Source organism: Xiphophorus hellerii, chromosome 10 (assembly GCF_003331165.1).
Source record: "Xiphophorus hellerii strain 12219 chromosome 10, Xiphophorus_hellerii-4.1, whole genome shotgun sequence".
In the NCBI taxonomy this organism is placed as follows: Eukaryota; Metazoa; Chordata; class Actinopteri; order Cyprinodontiformes; family Poeciliidae; genus Xiphophorus; species Xiphophorus hellerii.
This window is the reverse complement of record NC_045681.1, coordinates 22,621,613-22,644,379: the sequence shown is the minus strand read 5'-3', so window position 1 is coordinate 22,644,379 and position 22,767 is coordinate 22,621,613. Positions and strand designations below refer to the sequence as shown.

The window sequence follows — 22,767 nt, the reverse complement described above, 5'->3', positions numbered from 1 at the left end:
AATGAAACGGAACTAATGTGGCAGATTTAATGCATTAAGGAGAATGAGTTAAAGTCTGGTTTTTAAAAACAGGAGTTCAAAGGACAGGATCTCTGGGTGTCCTATTAAAGCCCTACATAAGTCTGAAATCATTTCATTTCATGATGTAATATGATCATCTGCTATTCTAGTTTAAGAAAGAAGAAATTATTAGGAGAAATAAATTCTTGAAAACATCAGTCTGTTTTAAAATGGACGTTTAAGTAATATTGTCATTAAACTAAATTGTCAAAAAGGAGATTTATTCTCAATCGACATACCTGGATAGCTAAATCTTAAATAAAATAAATAAATAAATATAACTGTATGTGGCTTGGTGATAAGTCTTAAATATTTATTTGTTTTTTATGTTTGTATATTTAAAAAATAAATACAGAGACATTATCATGGGCATTTTAAAATTGACTTATTTTCCTTTTAATTTAATAAGTATTTTTAAATAAACCTTTTAAATGGGATACATATCAGTAAATATCCCATTAAGCTATACTTAAATATTTTGATATACCTCTTAATGTAATTAAGATGTAATTATCTTATGATGTAGTTATCCATGTAGTTTTGTCCTATTTTTGCTCTCCATACACCTCAGAGGTCACATCATGAGGAATCTGAAAATCATCTTTTGACCCCCAACTTGGTGTCTCTCGACCCCCTGGGGGCTCCTGACCCCCCACTTTGGGAACCCCTGGTCTAGTATCTTAAATATGCCATCAGAACGTCAAACGGCAGCGCCTGGATGTTTGTCTTCATGTTGCTTTTCAAGTGGAACCATGTAGGAAATTAAGCTATTGATTATCCTCCGCTAACTGCATTAGCTGTTAGCGCAGGCGAACAAAATGGCCTCCGTGTGGACGCATCCCCGAAAACGAGAGACTTTAATGACACATAGACTTTTTTTTCCTTTCCTCCTGCTTTCATTTCCCATGACAACATGATTAGCTTCTGTCTCCGTATTTATAAAATCAGCGTTGGGTCACAGAGATCAGCTGCAGTCTCTCTCACAGAAACACCGATCAGTCCAAATGGGTTCAGTCACTATGTCTAATGAGCAGAACTTTTTTTTCCCAACGCTTTGTCTGTTGACTCATCTGTAATGGAAAATCCAATGCTGTTCCGCTGGACTCAGCTCCGTCCTGTGGCTCAGTTTTTTTTAAACCAAAACCTTATTATCCTAAAATGCTACAGAGACATTTGTGCACCTGATGCAAACTTTGGAGTGGAGAGAGGAAATAGTGAAGATCTAGGACAGACTGGGTGATTCATTGTAAACACTGAGGTGTTCTGAATACGGCTGAAAGAAAAAAACAAACCAAAAAAACCCCCCCAAAAAACAACAACATATGTAGATCACTAGGTGACGTGTTATAGTTACTGTTAAGGCAATATTCCCATTACCAACTTTTTAATTTATAAAGAAAACCTCAGATGATGAAGCAAACTTTGTCTTAAAGGGGCAGCATTAAGTGTTTTCCATGGAACATTGAGCAATTTTACAGCACACTATGTTAACTTCAGTTATATATATATCAAATATGATTTAAAAGAAATTTTGCTTTGTGATTTAACGATTTGCAATTGAGCCTCTGTCTCTTTAAAAACTCCACCATCAGGAAGTCATCACAACATGGCTCCTCTATTAACCCTTAACAACATTTTTACCAGCGTTGCTCTGAGTAGTAGCTCCTATAACGAGCTCTTCTGATGCTCAGTTCCACCAGGCGTTTGCTAATTGCTACAGGCTAGTCTGAAGGAGCTGAACTGGGGAGTCTCAGGGTAGGGCTGCTCTGTGAGAAGGAATCTCAGAAGTTTGGAAACTGCACCTCTCATTAGGGGGTGCTAGGTCCAACCAGGCGTTTTGCACAGCTGAATGGTTGCCATGGAGATTAAATAACTCCTCAAACATGCATGGAAGACTCAAGGCAACACTCCAGGTGTGTTTGTCACCTGGGAATAACATTATAACATGATGTAAAGCCCAAAAAAGTCGATTTTATCTAATTCTGCTTCTTTAATGGTGCAAAACTTTCCCTAATTTTGTCGACTGGGTTTTTCAACATAATTACCAGAAAAATATGTTTTGCGTTTCAGGAAAACTTCTATTACTATTCAACTCAAAATGGGCAAAAATATCATGTTTTAGAGAGGGAAAACCGGTAAAAAAAAACAAACAAAAAAAACAGCTGTAACTGCAGGACGAATGGTTTCAATAAAGAACTAAGTCAAGAAGACTGAAAACAAGTGCATACCACACTTTTCAGCTTCTTATTCATTAAAAAAGTTAACTTACTGCTTTGTGTTGATTCATCACATTATCAGGATATCAAGCCTTGATAAAGTACACTAAAGTGGGTTATTAAAATGTGTCACATATGCATGAATGATGTGTTGATTGAGCACAAAGCTAACCTGCGTCTGAGTCGAATATAAGGAAAGACAAGCTGCCTAATGGAGCTCAGCTTGATTACATTAACATGATGATTATGGAGTTCAATACTAACAGACAAACATGCTCAGGGTCTGAACCTTTAATCCATTTTACAAATATTAAATCAGGAATAACAGAAGTGCATGTAATCTTTGTAGATGTATACATTAAAATAATACTTTTGTTTATTTTCATTAAAGTGATTATTTTTGTTGCACAGCCTGATTCTGAAGATTGTTTACCTCTTTTAAAAAGAAGAAAAACAGTCTTTTGTTTTTCTTTTCTAAAAGAAACAAGAAGATATTGGGGTTTTTTTTTAAAGAAACTTACTCGCCCTAACCCTACTTGGGATTAATTTGATCTTAACTGTCTGAAGTTCCACCTCAGTTTTGACAGAAATCAGATATTCAGAATAAACAGCAGTAGTTCCATCAAAAAACAATACTTTAGCCACAATGTGTGTTTTCTGTAACCTAACAATAACGTGGGTGTTTTTTCATGAAACCCCAGATGTTCAGGGCTGACATGTTTAATTCCTCACACGGTGTCACACGGTGAGCAGTGGAGGAGCTCGTTGTGCAGGCCGACTGTAAAAAAAAAAACCCAACACGACAGCGGGGATTTGTTTAGTTATTTCCAGGAAAAGCAGCTTAATGAGCTCCTCTAAAGTTGTGCTGCCTGCTTTCCAATATATATTTATTTATTAAAAATGACTGTGCAAATACAAAAAAAAAAAAAAAAGACTTCTCCTAACCTTTTCAGTACTTTTTTTCTTTTTTACCCATAGATGCAGATTGCATTACCTCCATCACCAGCAAGTTTCCTTTGGGGTCAATAAAGTATTTCTGAACTGAATTGAGCTGAGCCTTCACAATAATAAACATTGTTTGAAAATGTACAGGAAAAACACCCTAAAATAAATGGTTGTTATGGAAACCCTTAACATTACCATTATCCTCTTTAGGCATGGTGGCAAGATAAACTCAGATTGTCACATTTAACGTTGATTTAATCCTTTAAATTATTAGTCTGATTATGGGTAGTTGCATTCTAACAGATTTGACTATGTTACCTTGTTTTTCTTTTCTAGCTAAAAAAAAAGAGTCTTGTAGCAAAATATTACCAATTAAAAATTCGCTTAGACACTGAACACTGTAAAAATGTGAAGACTTAATATAATGAAATTAAAACAGAAATGATTCAGCTACATTTATTTAAGAAATTCATGGGAGTCTCAATAATTGTATCAATGTTGATTTTGTTTCTTGACGTAAAGTCCTACACACACACTCGCGTCCACCCACACGCCCGCACACCTATGCATAAATGTAGTTAAAGAGGCGGTATTATGTAATATCAGTTTTTAAGCTTTCCATCATGTTATAATGTTATTAAAGAAATACATGGAGTGTTTCCTTGATTCTTTCATGCAGGTTCCTTCAGACTAGCCAGCAGCGATTAGCGAACACCTGGTGGATCTGCTCATCAGCTGAGCTCATGAAAGGAGCACGTTGCTCAGTGCAACGTTGGTAGAAATGTTGTTAAAGGGTTAATAGAGGAGCCATGTTGTGAGGACTTCCTGAAGGCGGCGTTTCAGAAAGAGCAAAAGGTTTTAAAGAGACAAAGGCCCAATTTCAAGGTGTTAAATCGCGATGTCATATTTGACACATACAGCATTTTGTGCTGATTGTGCTATAAAATGGTGTTGTATGCCTGGACAACATACGATAACTTTAAACTGAAGGTTGGATTTGTGAACTGATGCCTCCAGACGACGGTTCTGCACTCACCACTCCTGCTGCGTGGCATCCTGGCTGAGACGCCGTTGGCTCTCCCTCCGCTGGGCGATCCAGCCGCGGCGTTCTCCATTGAGCTCGCCTCGCTGCCCTGATGCTTCAGCAGGTCCGTCAGCGTCCTGCGGACTCACACAAACTTATTAGTGACTGAACTGAACAACTGAAGCTACACAAAGGGCTGCTATTTGATTTAAAGTTGTACAAAGACATCAAATAACTGTTAAACTTACAAGTTTTAGTGCTTCAAAGAATTTGATTTTCTACTTATCAATATGTCGACACAATGTATTTAGGGCATCACCACCCTCAACATCAACATTATTGTTTTGGTTTATTAGTTTATTAAATAATATCCTAAGTGAAAACGTTTAACCACTGGGGTTGCCTTTTTTTCCCCTCCATTCCTAATTACTAAATCACTCTAAATTGTTTGGAGGAAAGAAAATTGAGAATGAAAAAATGTTTAAGTTTCTTCATTTTATTCCTTTTTCCATTTTCCTAAAGAAATCCATCCATTTTCTATGGCAGGATTCAAATCCAAGATCTTATTCCTGCAAGGCAGCATGGCTAACTATTGCCCCATCATGCAACTCCTTTAAAAGTAATTTTAAAACAAAGAATCGTCTTAAACATATTATGTCTGTATTTGATTTGCCCTTAGAAAACACATTAACAAAGCATTTCCATGCTAATGCTGATTTGTGATTTTCGGTTAGGTTTGACCCGAAAAGTCCAGTTTGAATCAATGACATTTTCTAAGCACAGGAACTCATAAAACAGAGAAAAATGCAGTGGGTTGTTTGATTGAAGCAGTCCATCGTGTTCGCATTCAGTGTCCGTGTGTGTCCTTCAGTAGTTTTTTTTTTTTTTTTTTTGAAGCGTACATCTCATCCAGCTGAACATGACCAGAGGCCTTTTTGCTTCATGACATCCGTGCAATATGGCCACATTTAGACTCTCTGGCTCTTGATGTGCTCCAGGAGCAGCACAACAAATGTGACTGCACACACACTTGGTGTGTTCATACTAGCGGTGGGACTCGATAAAAAATGAGAAATGTTAGAAATATTAGAAATGTGTACTGTGGATGCTAACGTTAGCATTGGGGACATCTGTGCTGCTGCAGCAGCATGTTAAGTATTGAGATGCTATTTTAGGCTAACTCCTCTTAGCGTAACAATAGACTTTTCCAGCGTCCAATCAGATTATTCCGTGCAGCAGAAATGAACTCCCAGTGAAGCAGGTTTGTTACCCATCGCCACTGTTGTTAGCAGATGTCGCTTGTGCGTCGGATTTATAGACGTAGGGGAAACACGCAAATCCAAAAGTTCCAGTGAGAACTGTGTGTACATATATATATATATATATATATATATATATATATATATATATATATATATATACTGTATATACAGGGGTATAGCACCCCCACATCTAGCACCCTGTATATACTGTATATATATATATATATATATATATATATAAACTTTTAACGCGTTAAAATTAATTAATTGAATAGCGTCATATGATGTTAGAATGGAACAGAGTCCAGACCTTAATCCGATTGAGAATTTGCGGCAAGGCTTCATAGTCGATGTCCACGGACACTCCTGTGTTTTACTACTACAGCTGTTATGTGGAGCCCTGAGGTTACACACACACAGAGCATAACTGACCTGACAGCTACAGCCAGGGGGCGCTTGTTCACACCCAGACACTTCGCTCATGAGCTGTCTGCAGGTGTGATGATGCTCTGCAGTGTCACAGAGACTGCTCCACATTACCCTGCTGGTCATCACCTAAGAGGGAGGCTTAATTACAGCTGAGTATTAAGGCCAGATTAAAAGATTTTTCTGTCTTTTTTTTTAATCAAGAGAATGAAGTCATAATATTATGACAAGGAAGTCATAGCCTAAAATTGAAAGAAAGACTCAGCCGTTTGCACAGTCATTTCAAACTTCTGCTGGTCTGTTGAAATATTAAATATGTCCTATTTGTAAAACCAATATCAAATAATAAATTCACAAGATGTTTCACATTCCTCATCTTAATTTGTTATTTTTTATGTAGGAGTTATACAATTACTATTTCATTCTACTAATGTTACAACTTTATTTTGGCCAGACTATGACTTTCTTCTTCTACTTCTTCATATTTGTCATGTGACTTTCCAGGTAATATTATGACTATTCTCATATCCTTACGACTTTTTTCTTGTATTATTATGACTTTGGTCTCATAATATTGTGACTTTTTGTTGTATGACTTTCATCTCAAATTATTACAACTTTTTTCTAGGAACATTTTCAGTGTATTCTCGTCTTACTCGACTTACTTACAACTATTCTTTTAATATTGTGGTTCAATTCCGGTATGATTTCTTCTTGCTATGTCACGACTTTGGTCTTGTAATTTAAGATATTTTTTTCTACCCTGGCCTTAACACTGTGTCGTAAAAGATGCATGAGGTGAATGTTAACAATCCCATCATCATCAGGATGAGTTGGTCAGGGTTCAGAATAGATGGGAGCTCCATGAATAATGTTTAGCTTAGCTCTATTTACAGAAGTATAGGGAAATTATATTCATTCATTTAAATTGATTCAGATCTCAGAGTGATTGTGTATCCATTCCTACACACTGATCGCTCTCACAGGTTTTTACTGCTTACTCCACATTTGGATTGAACCACAAAGACTTAAACGTTACATAAAAAGCCCTTTGTTCTTTACTTTTAAACTCTATTTAACACTTTTCTCTCTCCGGCCCGTTTCTACCTGGATCCAATCTAAAAATTCGTTTTTATCTCTACCCTCTCTCTGCTGCTCGTCCCTCTTTGACTCATTGCCTTCAAGCTATGCTCTCTTCTCTTGGCTCGCCGCTCAAACAACTCGCTGATTTAGACGTTTAATCTCCAACAAAATCTGCACCTGTCTCCAGGCTGGATGGTGTTTACAGACTTTTCATTAGAATTTCAGATGATGCCTCCAAAGGAGTTGAGCTAACCCCCCAACTGAGAAAAGAATTAGCTGTAGCAAGGTGTGGTAGATAACAGTGGATTTTGTGAGACCTACACAAATTCAGTAACACTGGAGTATATGCAAGTATACTGATTGCGATCAGGAGACAGCGGTGGTTAATTGGTTAATTTAAACAGTGAAAACATGTGAGGGTCGGCTTTTCTTTTTTAACTGAACCGAAACACACTGAATTCCACAACACATCTACATATTAAGTTTCTCAAAGTCAAGCTAGCATCTCTGACCTACTTCCCTCTCTTTCGCTATTTTTTAAAATGAAAACTTTTCACTGACCTGTGAAATGCTAAACCCTTGGACCTTGTTATCTAGTAGCAAAGCACTGCATCCCTTTTCTGTTATATATCACGAGTACATTTAAGATGTAGCGTGACATGTTGACAAGAGCTAAAACCAATGCTAGTCATCGTTAGCGATCAGTCTTGCATGCATGACGTCACGTTGCAAAGTGATAATAAAGCTACCATGCAGACTGAGTGAAGATCTCATCTACCAGCATTTAATAAGTTATATATGTTTTATTTATCTCTTGAAAGAGTTGTAAATAAAGTAGCTCATGTTAGCTGTAGCGTTTTAGTGGGGAGCTGAATGATTTTTTTTTATCTGTGTTGTGTGAATTTAGAGCCAGTTCTCATGACTGACATGCAAACGCCGTCTCCCTCTTCTCCTCTGACTCTATTCTTTACTCAGTGTTCAATAGGAAGAATTACATTTATTGCAGCCAAACTGATGTGCTGTGCGTTAAATACTTCCACCGTCCGTCAACGCTCTGCCGATTAAATCAGCAACTGCTCCTTAATAATCTGGATTAAATTATGTAACTGAATTTGAGCCATGTTCCCTTCATGGTTCCTAATCACATTACAGCTTCAGTGAGATGAGTCTTTGCTAATGTTCTATAACAATCAATTACCAGATTAGATCACACACACTGATTAGTTACAACTCATCCTCACAGGATTTCACTCTTTTTTTCTTTTACACACTAGAAGTTCACATTGCTTTAAATAATTAGCATCTACAATCAGAGACTAAGATTAAAGGTTATGTTTGTATAATAGCAGATACAATGTTAGCATGTGATGTCCTTTGCTAATTTCAGCATCTGTCTGCTGCTAAAAATGACTGTCTGGAAAAGTTTTACTGTTTACTAACTAAAAACCAGAAAACAGTCCAGGCTACCGTCCCTGTCACTGATGTTTAAATTACCATGACAACACACTGCGAAAACACCAGGGGCGGATCTAGAAAAATATGTATGGGGTGACAAGAGGGGAGCAAGGATTTTTATAAATAAAATGTCTCATTCTCACATTTAGTTTACACAGACCTATCACTGGACTTTATTTACTTGTTACATTGTTTCATGTAACACTGAGGATTAAATATCATTTCTTAATGTAGTATAGTTAATTATTTTTACGTTTTTCATACTGCTGTTAATTGATATATATTACTGGATTAGTCGCTATGTGATGCATTGTGTCCAGAAAACCATTCTATTCCAATGCAGGACGAATCTGTCACAAAAATATTAGTAGCGCCATCATTTATTATCAGATATATCTATTAAATATGACTTAAAATAAAGAGGAGAAAACTGATGTTTGATACATAAATTCTCCGTGATACAAATCTATAAACAGTTTGGTTTCTGTTAGTTATGTCAAGATGCAAGAAAGGCCGAATTTCTCTTACATTTTATCAATCATTTTATTTTAAATATGTTGTAGGAGCCGTAGTTTGATGACTGTTATAAATATCCCCACGTTTTACGAACAAAGGACAGAATTAGTTCAGTGTCGCTTGTTTAACTTTTAGGAATTGCAGCGGCTGCAGTGCGCCGCAATAAAGGTGCAATAAAGCTGATAAACAGGTGAAGAACAAAACTAGACAAAACCACTTCTGTTCTGCTTTTTCTCGATCTGTGTGTCGGCATTACATGCGGACCCGTTGCCATGGCAACCGACAGAAAACAGCTCAATGAACCGATAAAGCAAAGATACTTTCAACACTATCAAGGGACTCAATACCAAAAACAAAAAAGTACGCAAAAACACCTAAACCTAAGTCTGTTACATTATGTTGTCAGGCTTGATGTCTATATTGCGATATTCATTAGCTGATTTAAACACCTGCTCTACTGATGACTTGGTGTGTGGGTTGTTCTCTTTAGTGCTAACGGAACCAAAACACACCGAACTGCGCAGCACATGTTAAGGTTGCCGAAGTAGGTAGCAGGCTAGCAACAGTTAGGTTAGCATAACTGATCCACTGCTCACTTTCTCAATATTTTCTTTAAACTAAAACTTTTTCCTCCCCTGTTAAATGTGAAACCCTGGAACCATGTTATCTATGGCTGTCATAGGGTTGAATTAACCGCTAAACATTGCGTCCTTATTTCAGATTCTATGGGTGATGGTGGTATTTTCCTGACCACCGATATTCCTGACTCAATGGACAGCAATGGCGCACGATAAGTCACGTAATGTTCAGTCCAGTAATAAACATCCATCCATATACTGTATATATAAATGCTGCTGCCTCACGTGCTCTGTTCTTCTCTCTCACAAGCCACTGCTTAGCAGTAGATGTCAGGTTGCATTGTGTTGAATTCAATGTTGTCGGAAAAAAGAGATTCATGCACTTAATGTCCGATTTGCCATAACTATTTATTGAATTCATTGTTGCCAGCTGGGGTGGCAACAGGGGTGGCAAGGCTCTCAGTTGGGGTGGCAACTGCCACCCCATGCCACCCCAGTAGATCCGCCCCTGTAAAACACACATATCTCTGCTACTTCTTTATTTGTAGATATCTGTGACCTCTGGTTTAAAATAATTCTGGCAGGAAGTGTTTGCTCTGCTCGTTTGCTTGTCAAAATGAAATCACTGTAAATATATTTGTTGTTGCTGTAGTGTTGTGTTCTAGTTATGATTTCACACCAACTATTAAACAAAAACCGGGGGTACGCGTCCGAATACGTGTTAAAACAAAACCTGTGACTTTCAGAACTGAAGATGCTACGAAATGCTACAATTAAAATGATCAGAGGTTTTCAAAACGTTTGGAACAGTTTGGCGTGGATATGTGTTTCATTCCGCCACGTCACTACTAGACACACATCTGGTCTCTGTTATTATTATTATTATCATTAGATGACTTCTGAAGGCTGGCGGTTAGACTAGGTTTTACTTTAGGCCTCCAAGTTAAGTAGAGTATGAATCCCATGCCATGCTCACCAGAACTAAAAAAAAGAAAAAACTACAACAAAAAACCAAATAGGTGTTTAATCCAGTGTTGTATAGTAACGAAGTAAAAATACTTCACTACTTTACTTAAGTATATTTTGGAGTACTTCATACTTTCCTCGAGTATGAAAATTTTTGATGACTTTCACTTTTACTTCACTATATTTCCGAACTTAATTGCATACTTTTACTCCGATACATTTTCAATGTGTGGTTTAGTTACTCGTTACAAAAAAGCGAGAGAGAGAAACGCAAGTGTTTTGATCCCACCTACTGATTAGCAAGTAGCAAGTAGGCTACCGAACAAAGTCGGTAGCCTGCTTGCCTGGGCTTGTTCATCACCACCAATAGGATACACCTGTTTCGCTTCTCCCATTAAACACAAAGCAAGTCTCGCAATCAGCAGCAGTCACATGGAGGAGGAGACGGAGACCACAACGACTGCAACTACGTCGGACACGGTTCCAGGGGAACCACCAGCTGGTGACGAGAGCCCATAGCCTTATTTAAACACAATACACTCTTTCGTGGGTGTTAAAGATTCGTCGTACCGCATGCAGTTTATGTTATTCCTGCCCGAAGATGTGGAAATTCTATCTTACAAAAACTCCCCGTCCAACTTGAAGAAACACATCGAGGTAACGTCTTATGAAATGGTTATAATCCTCCTGTGTCAGTAACTATAGCTTGGTCACTAGACACTACTGTGTTGTGAAACGTTGACCATAAATGAACTTTGTTTGGCATTGTTTCAGTTCCACACGTGGTGTATTTAGCTTAGGCCTAATGTTGACTGTAGCAGGCTACCTAGACTCCTCTGTTCGAGGGGGGACAGAAGCCATAGCGATAGCAATTTAGACTAAATTTAACGAATATAGGAAAGGCATGCAAGTTCAAAACCAGGTTTACAGATGCCAATAAGCTGCATTTCCCTCCCAATTCTTTTTTTCTTTTGCATAATGACCAGTTGTGTGCACCACCTACTGACTGTAGCATTGACTGATTCACTGATTTGTGAAGTAGAATAATCGTAACAGCTCTTTTTCTTCATGTTGGCTGCATTTTCTGTACTATTTATTTTTCTCATTTTCAGCACTGACCTTACTTGAAGGGAAAACTTAAGGCTTACAAAAACTTTGTATTTTCTGTCCTGGAGGGTATACTAAGAAGCTGGTTCAGTTGTAAAGCAGGTTAAGTTAACCTTGTGCTATAGGTAAAGCACCTAATTTTCTTAACTAAATGATGCCTGCAGGTATATCTATTAGCAGGTTTAATTTTGCCTGCACTTGGTTGTGTACATTATTTTAAGTGTATTTGACAAGTTTACCAAAATATAAAAAATGTCATTCAAACTGCATTTGCTTTGTTTTACTTTTTACTTGTACTTTTCATTACATTACTTGAGTACATCCATTTTTACAGTAATTTCCATACTTAAGTACAAGAAGTTTCAGATACTTTAAGACTTTAACTCAAGTAACATTTCAGTCAGTGACTTCGACTTTTACCAAAGTCATATTTTGGAGAGGTACTTGTACTTTTACTTGACTCTGAGATTTCAGTACTTTATACAACACTGGTTTAATCCATATGAACTGCCACTTTAAAAATGTGATGGTCTATTACATAAAGAAACATAAAGTTTGCAAAAATAAGTCCGCAAATACGGAAACACACTTCTGAGAATCAATTTGTAGAAACAAAGGTAGAGAGTTTGCTCCCCATTAATATGTAATATAATTTGTTCTTTAGCAGAACGTCTCTTTTTCTTACGCAATGTTAATTATTCAGGTAACGTTTTTGACTGCGGGTATTTCTGAAACCACAGAAAAATGATCAATTCAAAGTGTGGGAAAATGATAAGATGGAGCCAGTGGTGTGTACCAGAGCACCATAATTTCCATTTTCGTATTGACTGCAACAGACAAAATCTTACCTTTGGGTAAAATACAGAAACACTTTCTTATGCCTGAGAAACCAAGTTAAGGCCATAAGCTCCCCGCCCCCACCTTCCTATTTTTTCATTCCCTTTACTCCAATAAACAAAGCCACCACAAAAAAAAAAAAACAAGCATAAACAGCACACAGTCAGACCTTCCAGTCACTGTGGATGCTGACCCACATTTAGGTTTGTGTGGGCCCAGTAAAGCCTGGAAGGTAAGACGGAGGAAGAAGGTGACGCAGCTTGAGGGATTTGGGTGGTTTGTCACTTCTGATGCAACCAGGAATCCGTCAACATGTTTGTCTCTTCACTTTGGGAAGAATCGTGCCAAACGGTGACGCAGGCACATACATTAGGTACGCTTTAACACGCCTGCATGGAAGCGTGCATGCATGTGGACCAGGCTGTGGCGACAGAGTGACAGCTCAGCCCTGCAGCCAGTCAGTAGGCGGAAGTTTAGCAGAGAGGAAAGAAACTTTTCAAACATTTTAGATTGGAAGATTAAAAAATATTATTTAGTTATAAATGTAACAATAAAGTTGTTTTTGTTAAATTCTGCAATAAATGCATCATCACCTACATGTCAGTGGGTTTGTTTACAGCTATTGGGAACCAGGTTGTTCACCTCGGTTAGCATTAGCACAAGGCTAATAAGAGTTTGTTAGCATTAGCCTTACGGCTCCGAAGTAGCTAGCTCATGTTATTGCTAACTGTGTTCAACATTCTTGCCTTAAATTAACCGGCCATAAATTCAACACAGAGGTTAAACATCTAATCCAGAACCCATAATCCCGCCCTGTTTGAATGAATCAACTGCCTTTGGGTTGTTTTTAAGCCAGCAGTTCATCTCAGGGTACCTGAGTTGTGCCAGCAGCAGACATGATGCTGCAGTTTCGCTTCACTAATGTAAGTTCTGCTGAATCAGAGGTTTGTTTCATGTCTGCTTGTCAGCAAGGGTATGCAAAGTCTACCAAACCAGATTCTATCAAACTTACTGAAAATGATGAGCAGAAGCAAAAAAAAAGAAAAGAAAAAAGAAACCTTTGAAATTTTGATGCAGCCCAGAGCCAGATTATTTTCTTTAACTTTGGAAAATGAGGCCTTGATCTTAGCAGTAAAGCTAAATATGCACAAAGGTTCATAACCTGCAGTCAAAACTCGGTGTCATTTAACAGACCCCTTTAAGTGGGCTATCTGTAGAGATAAAAAAAAAAAAAACCTGCTGTCTGGAATCAGCCAGTGAAGGATTTCAACCTTGACTAGGTCTAATGGGCTTGGAATCTGCAGCTTTGAGGAGGAGCTTCGTCATCGAAGGCGGTGCTAGGTCCACCCAGGCGTTTTGGTTGCCATGGGAGATTAAAGGATGTCTCAAATCAAAGTAACACTCAAGTATGTTTTTATGAATAACAATGTAACATAACGTAGAGCTCACAAAAGTACATTTTACATAATACTGCCCCTTTACTAGCCAGTTGAAATCAGTTTTTAACAACTTTAATGTTTGGAATCATACAGGTCCTAAACTTTGGAACACTCTGGATCAGCTGAGCTCCTCTTTAAATCTTGTTTGAAAACCTGTTTTTTTTACTTTTTGGCCTTCAGATACTGTTTTTATATTTTATAAATATTTTTCCATATTTTATGTGTGTATTATGTTTTTCACTTTATGCATCTCTTTGAGCACTTTGGTCAGCCTTGGTTGAAATGTAAAATTGCTTTCTACATAAACTACCATGTTAACTTTCTCTCTGGACCCCTAAAAAAATACCACCCTGCCCAAAAGACAATGGAAGGGAAATTACCATCATCTCTGATGTTCACATGACAAAACTGTTAATTGCTGTAATGAAGGCTGCTGATTAGATGACTAAACGCTGGAATCTCATCGCCGTTCATCAGTGTCTTAATTGCCCCATGTCATCAAAACTGTAATCACAGGTAAGTTGTGAAAAAGTATCTAAATGTGTAACTTTCTTCCAAAAGCTCAAATGTATAAGACGCTCTATCAGGGCCATTGTAGATAAAAAAAAATAAAAAAAAGAGAGAAATTTCCACCCAAAAACTCAGAAAGTTTTAGATTAATCTTAGATATTTTCCAGACAACATCTTGGAAATTTCTGATCTGGTAAAGTAAAAAATTCGGCAGAAAAAATGTGTTTATTCTAGAAAATTTTCTGATCATTTTTGGCAGAAATTTACTTTTTAAAATATCCATAATATGCAGTTAACAGTGTTAACCACTTAAAGATACCTTTCCATTGATTTGTGATATTAAAAATAAAGAGTTTCCAACCAGCCAATATTTTACCTGCAGTATGTGCAGCATTATTTTGACCTGTCATCATGCAGTTTCTTATTTTACATGTTGGTGGGTCTAACAGCACATTTTTATGTGGGTCTAAACATGAAGCAACAACACATGCTGAGAAGCATCAGCTACTTTATTGTTGTTATTGTCTCTGTTTTTTTTTTTTTTACATTAGGCTAGTCAATAATTAATGATTGACTAGCCCTGATGTCATTCCATTTAAAGTTTTAAATCAGTTTATAAAAGTCCCAACAAAGTGTGAGAGAAATGCCCTTGAAGTATGAACCGTTACGCTGTCAGCTCGATGAATGTGGAGGACAGACAGGGTGAGCCCACTTGTTGCTGGCTGGAAACGGCCCATTAGTTTGACCTGCATCGACTATGACTTCTCCATGTTTATCTGCCTTAAATCAGAGCAGACCCTACAGAACGTTGGCTCAGTGTCCTTATATTTATATAACGGTGACTTACACTCAGAGAGAGGATATGGGTCATGTGAACAACAGATTTACATGCAATAAATAAATGTGAATGTAGTCTGTGCTGAGTCAAAAGCAGTTGGGATCTTAAGCATTGTAAGAAGTGAAGACGTTATGAATTACTTACAGATTCTCAATTGAGTTCAGGTCTGAACTTTGACTGGGCCAGTCTAATGTTTGAATGTCATTTGATTTAAATCTAAAGGCTTCCCCATATTCAGGTGGTTGGCTAGATCTCTTGTGACAATTTACTCCATTTCCCACAATCCTAGGAAGCTTGATGAGCCAGCCTCGTTTCTTCTGATGATGACCTGTAGAGCACTTTGTCTTTGTGTTCCACACGGTTTGTGCCCAATAGGAAGGACTTCTTCCAGATCAATATTTGGTATCAAACTCCTTTGCATTCTTCCATGAAAGCCAGATTTCTAGACCTCTCAGGTGTTCTGGTTCTGCTCTGAATCGCCAGAACCAAACACGGAGAAGCACCATCCAGCTTCTATGCACCACAAATCTGGAACAGACTTCCAGAAAACTGCAAAACAGCTGAAACACTGAGTTCCTTTAAATCAATATTATAACCCCCACCTGTTTGGAGTTGGTTTTATTCAAACAATTGGAACACTGATCAATATATGTGATGTATATTTTTTGTCACTGATTCTGATTGTTATTTGGCAAAATGTTTAATGTTTCACAATTGGTTACTATTTTCACCACTTTGAACCGTCTTGTTGCTGAAATGTCCCGTACGGATAAGACTGACTTGTCTGACTTGACAACATTTTTGCTCGTTTAATTCCTGAAGGGCAAGTGAATTTTTTTTTCTAAGTCTTTGTCATACTTACTACACTGCAAAAACACAAAATCCTAATTAATTTAGTTTCTAGTGAAAATATCTTGGTACACATGAAATAAAACTAACTTACAGGTAACTTTTCAGCAAGAAATAAAAGCTCGTTTTGAGTCAATGATTCCTTAATATTGATTAAAAATAGAAACTACTAGTTCCATTGGCAGATTATTTCACTTATAACATGGAACAAATGTTTTATTATAAGTGACATTAATCTCCCAATGGAATTGGTAGTTTTTAATCAATATTAAGGAATCATTGCCTTAAAATTAACTCCTACATTTTGCTTAGTAGTACTTATAAGTTTTATTCTATTTCACATTTTATATTTGCACTAGAAACTATACGAAAATATTTGTTAAGATTTTGTGTTGCTTGCAGTGTAGTACTGGTTGCACTGGATGTTATTTAGGTGCATCAGAGTAAATGAGGCTGAAACTAAACTCAAGAGTTTTATTAGTAAATAAAAAACACCTAGAAAACCACAAATGCTATCCCAATAAAATGAATTGAATTTGTTGTTTCTAATGACACAAAAAGGTTTAAGGAATAGGATTAGTTTTGCAAAGCAGTCCAGTGTTAACCTGCACCAGTCTCCGCTGGTGTGTGGATCTCAGTCCTGACCTCTCTCTCTCTCTCTTTCTGCGTTAATCTGAGCTGCACTCACCGAACCGAAATGCCACGACTATCATTCCCGTTCCTAATGAAACTGTGAATTAGCGCGAGAACACGTATTGCCGTGTTTGTGTGAAATCGTGAAGGTCACCGGTGTTTGTTTACTCTCTCAGTACCAAAGCTGAGGGCCCTCTGCTTTGGAGCCCTTCATTAGACGTGACACACGCGGCCGAGGGCGGCCCTTTCTGTTCCTTACGGCTGGCCAGGGGAGGGTGTGTGAGCGTGAGGGAGGGGGGCAGAGTGCAAACAAGCAAAGACCCTCAGCTGGAACAAGTACTGGCGGTGCACATAAACTAGAACTTATGCGTTCAGGATGACGGGCCCCGGATTTTAACTTCCAAGTTGATTTTGGGGAAACTATCAGGATTTCAGAGTTAATCATCTTCCGCAGTCGTAACGTTGGAAGACAGAACGAAGAAAGTGTCATGAAACAAAAAAAACATTCATTTGTGTTTCGCCTCTTTATTACCAAACTTTGAAGAAGGTGGGCTCATCGCCACGGATACCACCTAAGAAAGTGCGTGCACCACACAAGCTCCTGGCTGTGCATTCCTGGACCGGGGGGATTTATGTCAGCAGGCTAATAACGAAACAAGCGCGGAGGAAGAGCACTCCAGGAACGGAGGAGCCGTAATCTCATAGAAAAGTGTTTAATCTCAGGGAGGGGAGGTAATCTGCTGAGACGGGCTCACAGAGGCAGCCCATTTATGCAGCAAGACTGTTGCTATTTTAGTGAGGTGCCACCCTGCAGGATGTATTAATCCTGCTCGTCTGGGTGTGTTTGTGCCGTTCAGGTTCGTAGGAGAAACAGAAACAGAGCTGCATACTGGGGGATGCTAGCAGCGAAGGTGTCTGGGTCGGTGAGGAAGGTGATGATGAGGGAAGGATGAAGGAAACCAGAACCAATATTATATTTTCCAGGCACATAGTGTCATTATATAGCACAATCAACTATATTATGTGCAGTTTTAAAAAAAAATACTGTACATATCAAGCATGACTTAAAAGAAATTTGACTTCATAATTTAACAGCTTGAAACTAGACCTCTGTCTCTTTAAGAAGCTCCTGCTCTGTCTGAAACTCCGCCTTCAGGAAGTCATCACAACATGGCTCCTCTATTAACCATTTGACAACATTTTTACCAGCATTTCACTGAGAAGTAGTTTGTTTGATGAGCTCAGCAGATGAGCAGTTCCACTAGATGTTTGCTAATTGCTGCTGGCTAGTCTGAAGGGACTGAGTGAGGGAGAAATGGAGGAGGGCTGCTTGAGAGGCGGAAACTTGGAAACTGCAGCTCAGAGAAGGAACTTCGTCCTTGAATGTGGAGCTAGGTCCACAGCAGCACAGATCCTCCGCCATAATTAGCAGTGGAGATGATGAGCTTTTCAATAACATTTCATACTAAATCTTTTTTTTTGCACACCAGTCCAACCTGTAAGCTCAAACTACGTCTCATTTGACCAAAGTTCAGGTCTCAAGTGCTTAAAAACGTCTACTGGAAATAGAAGTACAACATTTATGTTGCCTTATGTGAAATTAAAATGTATTCGAAGGCTTTTTACACATCCTTACCAAGGGTGTTAATAAATATGGATGTTGGAAGACTTATGGTAAATACATAAAAGATTAGGACAAATAAAATGGCATGTGGTGGGATAAAAACAAGGAGGCGGGGAGAGATGTGCAGGAGATCAAGAGAAAATAAGGCAGGACAGCTGAGGACGGTCTTATAGTTTGGGATGGAGGTCCGGAGATGTTAGCCTGCGCTGCACGCTGCTCGCTGTAACAATTACCTGAGGCAAGCAGGCTGAACTCTGGAGCAGATATTTAACCCAGCTGTGGTGGTGGGGCGTGTTTACGTGTGGCTATGCATGCTGGCACGTGTACAGTATATGTCGATTTCTCTTTCTATGTTTTCCAGCGAGAAAAATTAGTTAAGAGAGACAGAGAGTGGCATGAAAACGTATCAGAGAAACAGAGGAAGCCAAAAAAAAAAAAACTAAAATAGAAGCACAACAAAATAAAAGAGAGAAAAATGACACAATTAGAAACAGACAAAATGAGCAAAAGCAAAAGTTTAAGAAATCTTGTTCCTTTTATGTGCAGACATCTCATTTCTGCCTCATAAAGGAATAAAAAAATCCAGAGCAATAAGTACACATTCATCTAAAGATGGCAGCTTATGACCAATGAGTGCCATTACCAACTCTAATGAAAATCTATCTTTCCCCTAACAGAACTTTTCCACTGCATTTCCATGTTTCATGATCAATATTCATTTTCACTCACATTGTGGTTACACCTCCAGGGCAAACACACATAAACACACAGTCTTCTGGAATTACGCCGCTCGTGTTGGAGCAGCTTCTGTTACATTAATACCGATTTATTCTTTTTGGAGACTTTTGTTCCTCTTTTTGGTTGAGGCAAAATCATTTCCTCTGGTTTTGGATGCTGTGTTGCTGGAAGGATTACTTGCTCTTACTTTACCACTTTCGGACACATGTGTAACCATAGCAACAAGGTATTGTTTTTACAACTGGGTTGTATGCAAGATAGCATAGGGTGTTTTCACACCTGATATTCTGTTAGACTTGATACATTTGTTCCATTTTCAGACGTTGTGGCTCATTTTCACGCTGCTCTGTGTCAAACCAACCAAACCCTTTGATAAACCTGTTCTCCAATAGGGTGACAGCTGAGGTCACCTTGCACACCTTTGGGTATTCCAACAAGGCAATGATCTACATACACAAAAATGCTTTGGGAAGGGTTGCTCAATGGATTCCCAAAATCCCCTGACTTCAACCCTATGAAAACGTGCAAACTACGCTTAAAAGCCAGAGATCTGGCATTAATCCCATAAAGTTAATTAACTCTACCAGTTCTCTGTCAAGAAGAAGGTGTTGATAGTTATAAAAAAGTCTATATCGAAACGCACCGTGCTAAGGGACATTTCAGAAACTATTATGTAAGTAATTAAACTTATGCTTGAGTTTGTACGTATAAATTTGATGCGACATACACCCTTAAGACGAGTGCATGTAACCTTCTGAACAGAACTGTACACACAGCAAACAGGACGTTTTCAGACACATTTCCTCACCTGGAGTTGAGGTCAGTCTGAGGTATCCCCGCCCCTCCTCCACTTCCTCCTCGGGTCTTCTCCAGAGCCAGTTTGGTGAAGATGCCCACCAACACCATGACAGCAACAACGCCGCAAATGATGTAAACGATGAGGTGCGTCCGGTCGCGGTCTGAATCCCCCTGGCCTTCAGTGATGGTGGCCACAGGCTTCCCGGTGTTGGCCCAGATGGGCGTGTCGTAGTTGGAGCAGATGGTCTGGTCCAGCCTCTGCTGACGGAACTGGCAGCAGAAGCGGTAAAAGCAGGTGCCGCAGCAGTACAGGAAGACCCCAGCGTTGCAGTTAAACGGTGGGTCCCACTGGCCCATTACGTCGTAGTAACCCTGGCAACGGGTCCCTCCAACCGGCGGGACGTCCTCGTCGTCGGCGTCGCCACCGCTGGTGGTGGTGGAGAGCCCCGTCTCCGGAGGAGTGCCCTGGGTTACGTCCTCCAAGCTGGGCGCTGTCTGGTTAGACAGTTTGGTGGGGGTCAAAGCAGGGTCCCCCTCGGTTACTGTCGCCGTGGAGAAGGAAGTGTCCTGGGTGACCGCTGGCTGGCTGACCAGGAAGGAAAGGAAGAAGAAGAGAAAAGGGTGGCAGGAGGAAGGGCTGGTGGCCGCCATGCTTCTCAGAGAGTTTCCGTCTCCAGTGTCCCACCTTCAGGCAACAGGAGGGCGACATTTTAAACACAGTGTTGGGACAAAACAAAGGTCAGACACAGGAAAGCTACATTTAGATGCACTGATACACAAAATGTCAAAGCAATTTTTTTGTGTTTCATAACAAACAAGACGAAGCTGAAAAAAATTGGGCATAATGTTGCTGACTCCTAGTAGGACTGTCTCGATCTGATATTGAAATTAGAAATTGGTTCAATATCAACCAAAAAACAAGCATTCCGGTCCAGCATTTAGTGCAGCCCAGCGTTTCTATCCTTCATCAGACCAATTGGTTAATAATAAACATGTCAGTTGTTCTCATGACAATTACTCGATCCAGCCTTTTCTAACATTCCACACTACAAATAAGTAACAAAAGTACGTATGATTTGTGCTGATACCGTATCGGGTCAATATCGGTATCGGCCAATACTCAATGTTTCAATATTGTATCGGAAGTGAAAAAGCTGTGTTGGAGCACCCCTATCTGGTACCACTGCCTTTCACTATTTTATGCGCTGCACTAGATTGTAGCATAAGATCATTTGCATCTTCATTATAAATGCCAGCAGTCTGCCCAATCACAGTCAGTGCAACCCTTTTCTGGTGCAAAGTTGCCTCTGACACTATAAGGCAACCAGACCCATCATGGACCACCAGGACAGAACATCAAAAAATGAAAAGAAACTATTTTTTTGTTGGATGATGTCATTTTGCAGCAGAAAGTGGTTCTAAAACTGACCTTAAAATAAAGATATTTGCATCATGTTTAAGGAATCGGTGAAACATTGAGGGTAGAGAGCGTTTTAAACCAAGTGCTGATTCAAGAAAACCATTCCACTTTTATATTACTAAAAAAAACTAAGTCAGCACATCCAGGAAACCAGTGTAACCAATTCTTTTTTCTTTATAAAGTGACAATTTAATTTTTTTTTTTTTTTTCAATGAGCAGCAGTGAAACGAACACAATGAATATTTACTTACCTTTTCTGTCTTTACAGTAAACTCCCCCCCCCCCAAAGTTTAAGGGAATGAATTCAGTGATATCCACAAAAGTTCACTCAGCAGCATTACTCCTCATATTCCTGCAGTTGCTCATGTTTTCTCCATGGCAGCTGGACGCTCATTGTGTGCAAAACGTTGCACTCCTCTGATCCCTGTCGCTCTTTTTAATTCTTGCCTTCTCTCCTTCTGTAAATGCTTCCGAGTTGCGAGTCCAGTCCAAGATTTTTTTTTTTGTCTCTTTGGTGCCTCTGAATGACCAAGATTCAAAAGAGTGAGCAGCAGCACGGAGCGCTGCAACAGTTCAGGAACTAAATGAGATCTCCCCTTCTGTTTACCTCTCCGCAGAGTTAGACAGACATGAAGGGGGGGAGAGAAAGAGAGAGAGAGAGAGGAGAGGAAGACCGCGTTTCTGTATCTGAATGGGAGCGTAGAGGGGGGTGTAATATCCAGCTGCATCTCCCATCATACCCACAGGAAAAAAGCCTGGAAGGAGGGAGGAAGGAAGAAAAAATGAAAAAAAATGGAGGGAAAAACTAAGATGTTCTCTGAAAGACAGTAATTAGTCAGTACTCTTGATTTTGTTTCTATCTTGTTTGTTTTATATCCTGAGAAGGGACTTAATTTTTTGGACACGACATTCACCAAAATATTAGTATTATGCATTAAGTAGTAAAAAAAAAAAAAAGCCTTAAAAATATTCCTAGCCTGTCTTTTCCTGATTTCACAGCCAATTATTTCCTCAAAGTGTGAATGTTGAACATACTGTAGCTGCTGTGTGCCATTACATCTGGCAGCATTTCAGAATCAGAACAACACGTCAACGCTCAGAGGTGCTGGTGGACCTGTGGGGGTCCCGGGCGGCTTTTCTACTTCAGCTATAATCGACAGAATCGTGAATTCTCTTTCCTAGAAGAAGATTCAAGCGGACTTCAATGTGACAGAGAAGCTGTGGCGCGACCTTCCAGGTGTGGCGCCCATTCGTTTCACACCTGTCCAGATCGGTTTGGATAGCCTCGGTAAATAAAATGATCATCTGAATCTTTTTGATAATATGAAGATGTGTAGTTAGAATGTAAAAGAAAAACTGTAAGAGGGAGAAGTACATTTTCACAGCGTTGTACAGATACAGTTCCTATAAAAGGTATTCACACCCTAAGATGTTCTATCTTTT

The 22,767-nt window shown here is 39.0% G+C and overlaps 1 protein-coding gene across 1 annotated transcript in view; it reads right to left on the bottom strand.

Annotated features, from left to right (window-relative positions):
* The window catches only part of shisa8b (shisa family member 8b), a 30,449-nt gene extending 8,025 nt beyond the window's left edge, over positions 1-22,424 (bottom strand). The window contains exons 1-3 of the mRNA XM_032574098.1: positions 21,576-22,424; positions 19,915-20,589; positions 4,258-4,382 (exon numbers count right to left, since the gene is read on the bottom strand). Coding sequence (XP_032429989.1) covers positions 4,258-4,382; positions 19,915-20,555 — 766 coding nt within the window. The 5' untranslated portion in view covers positions 20,556-20,589; positions 21,576-22,424. The remainder of the gene's footprint in view (positions 1-4,257; positions 4,383-19,914; positions 20,590-21,575) is intronic.
* Between the last annotated feature and the right edge of the window lie 343 nt (positions 22,425-22,767).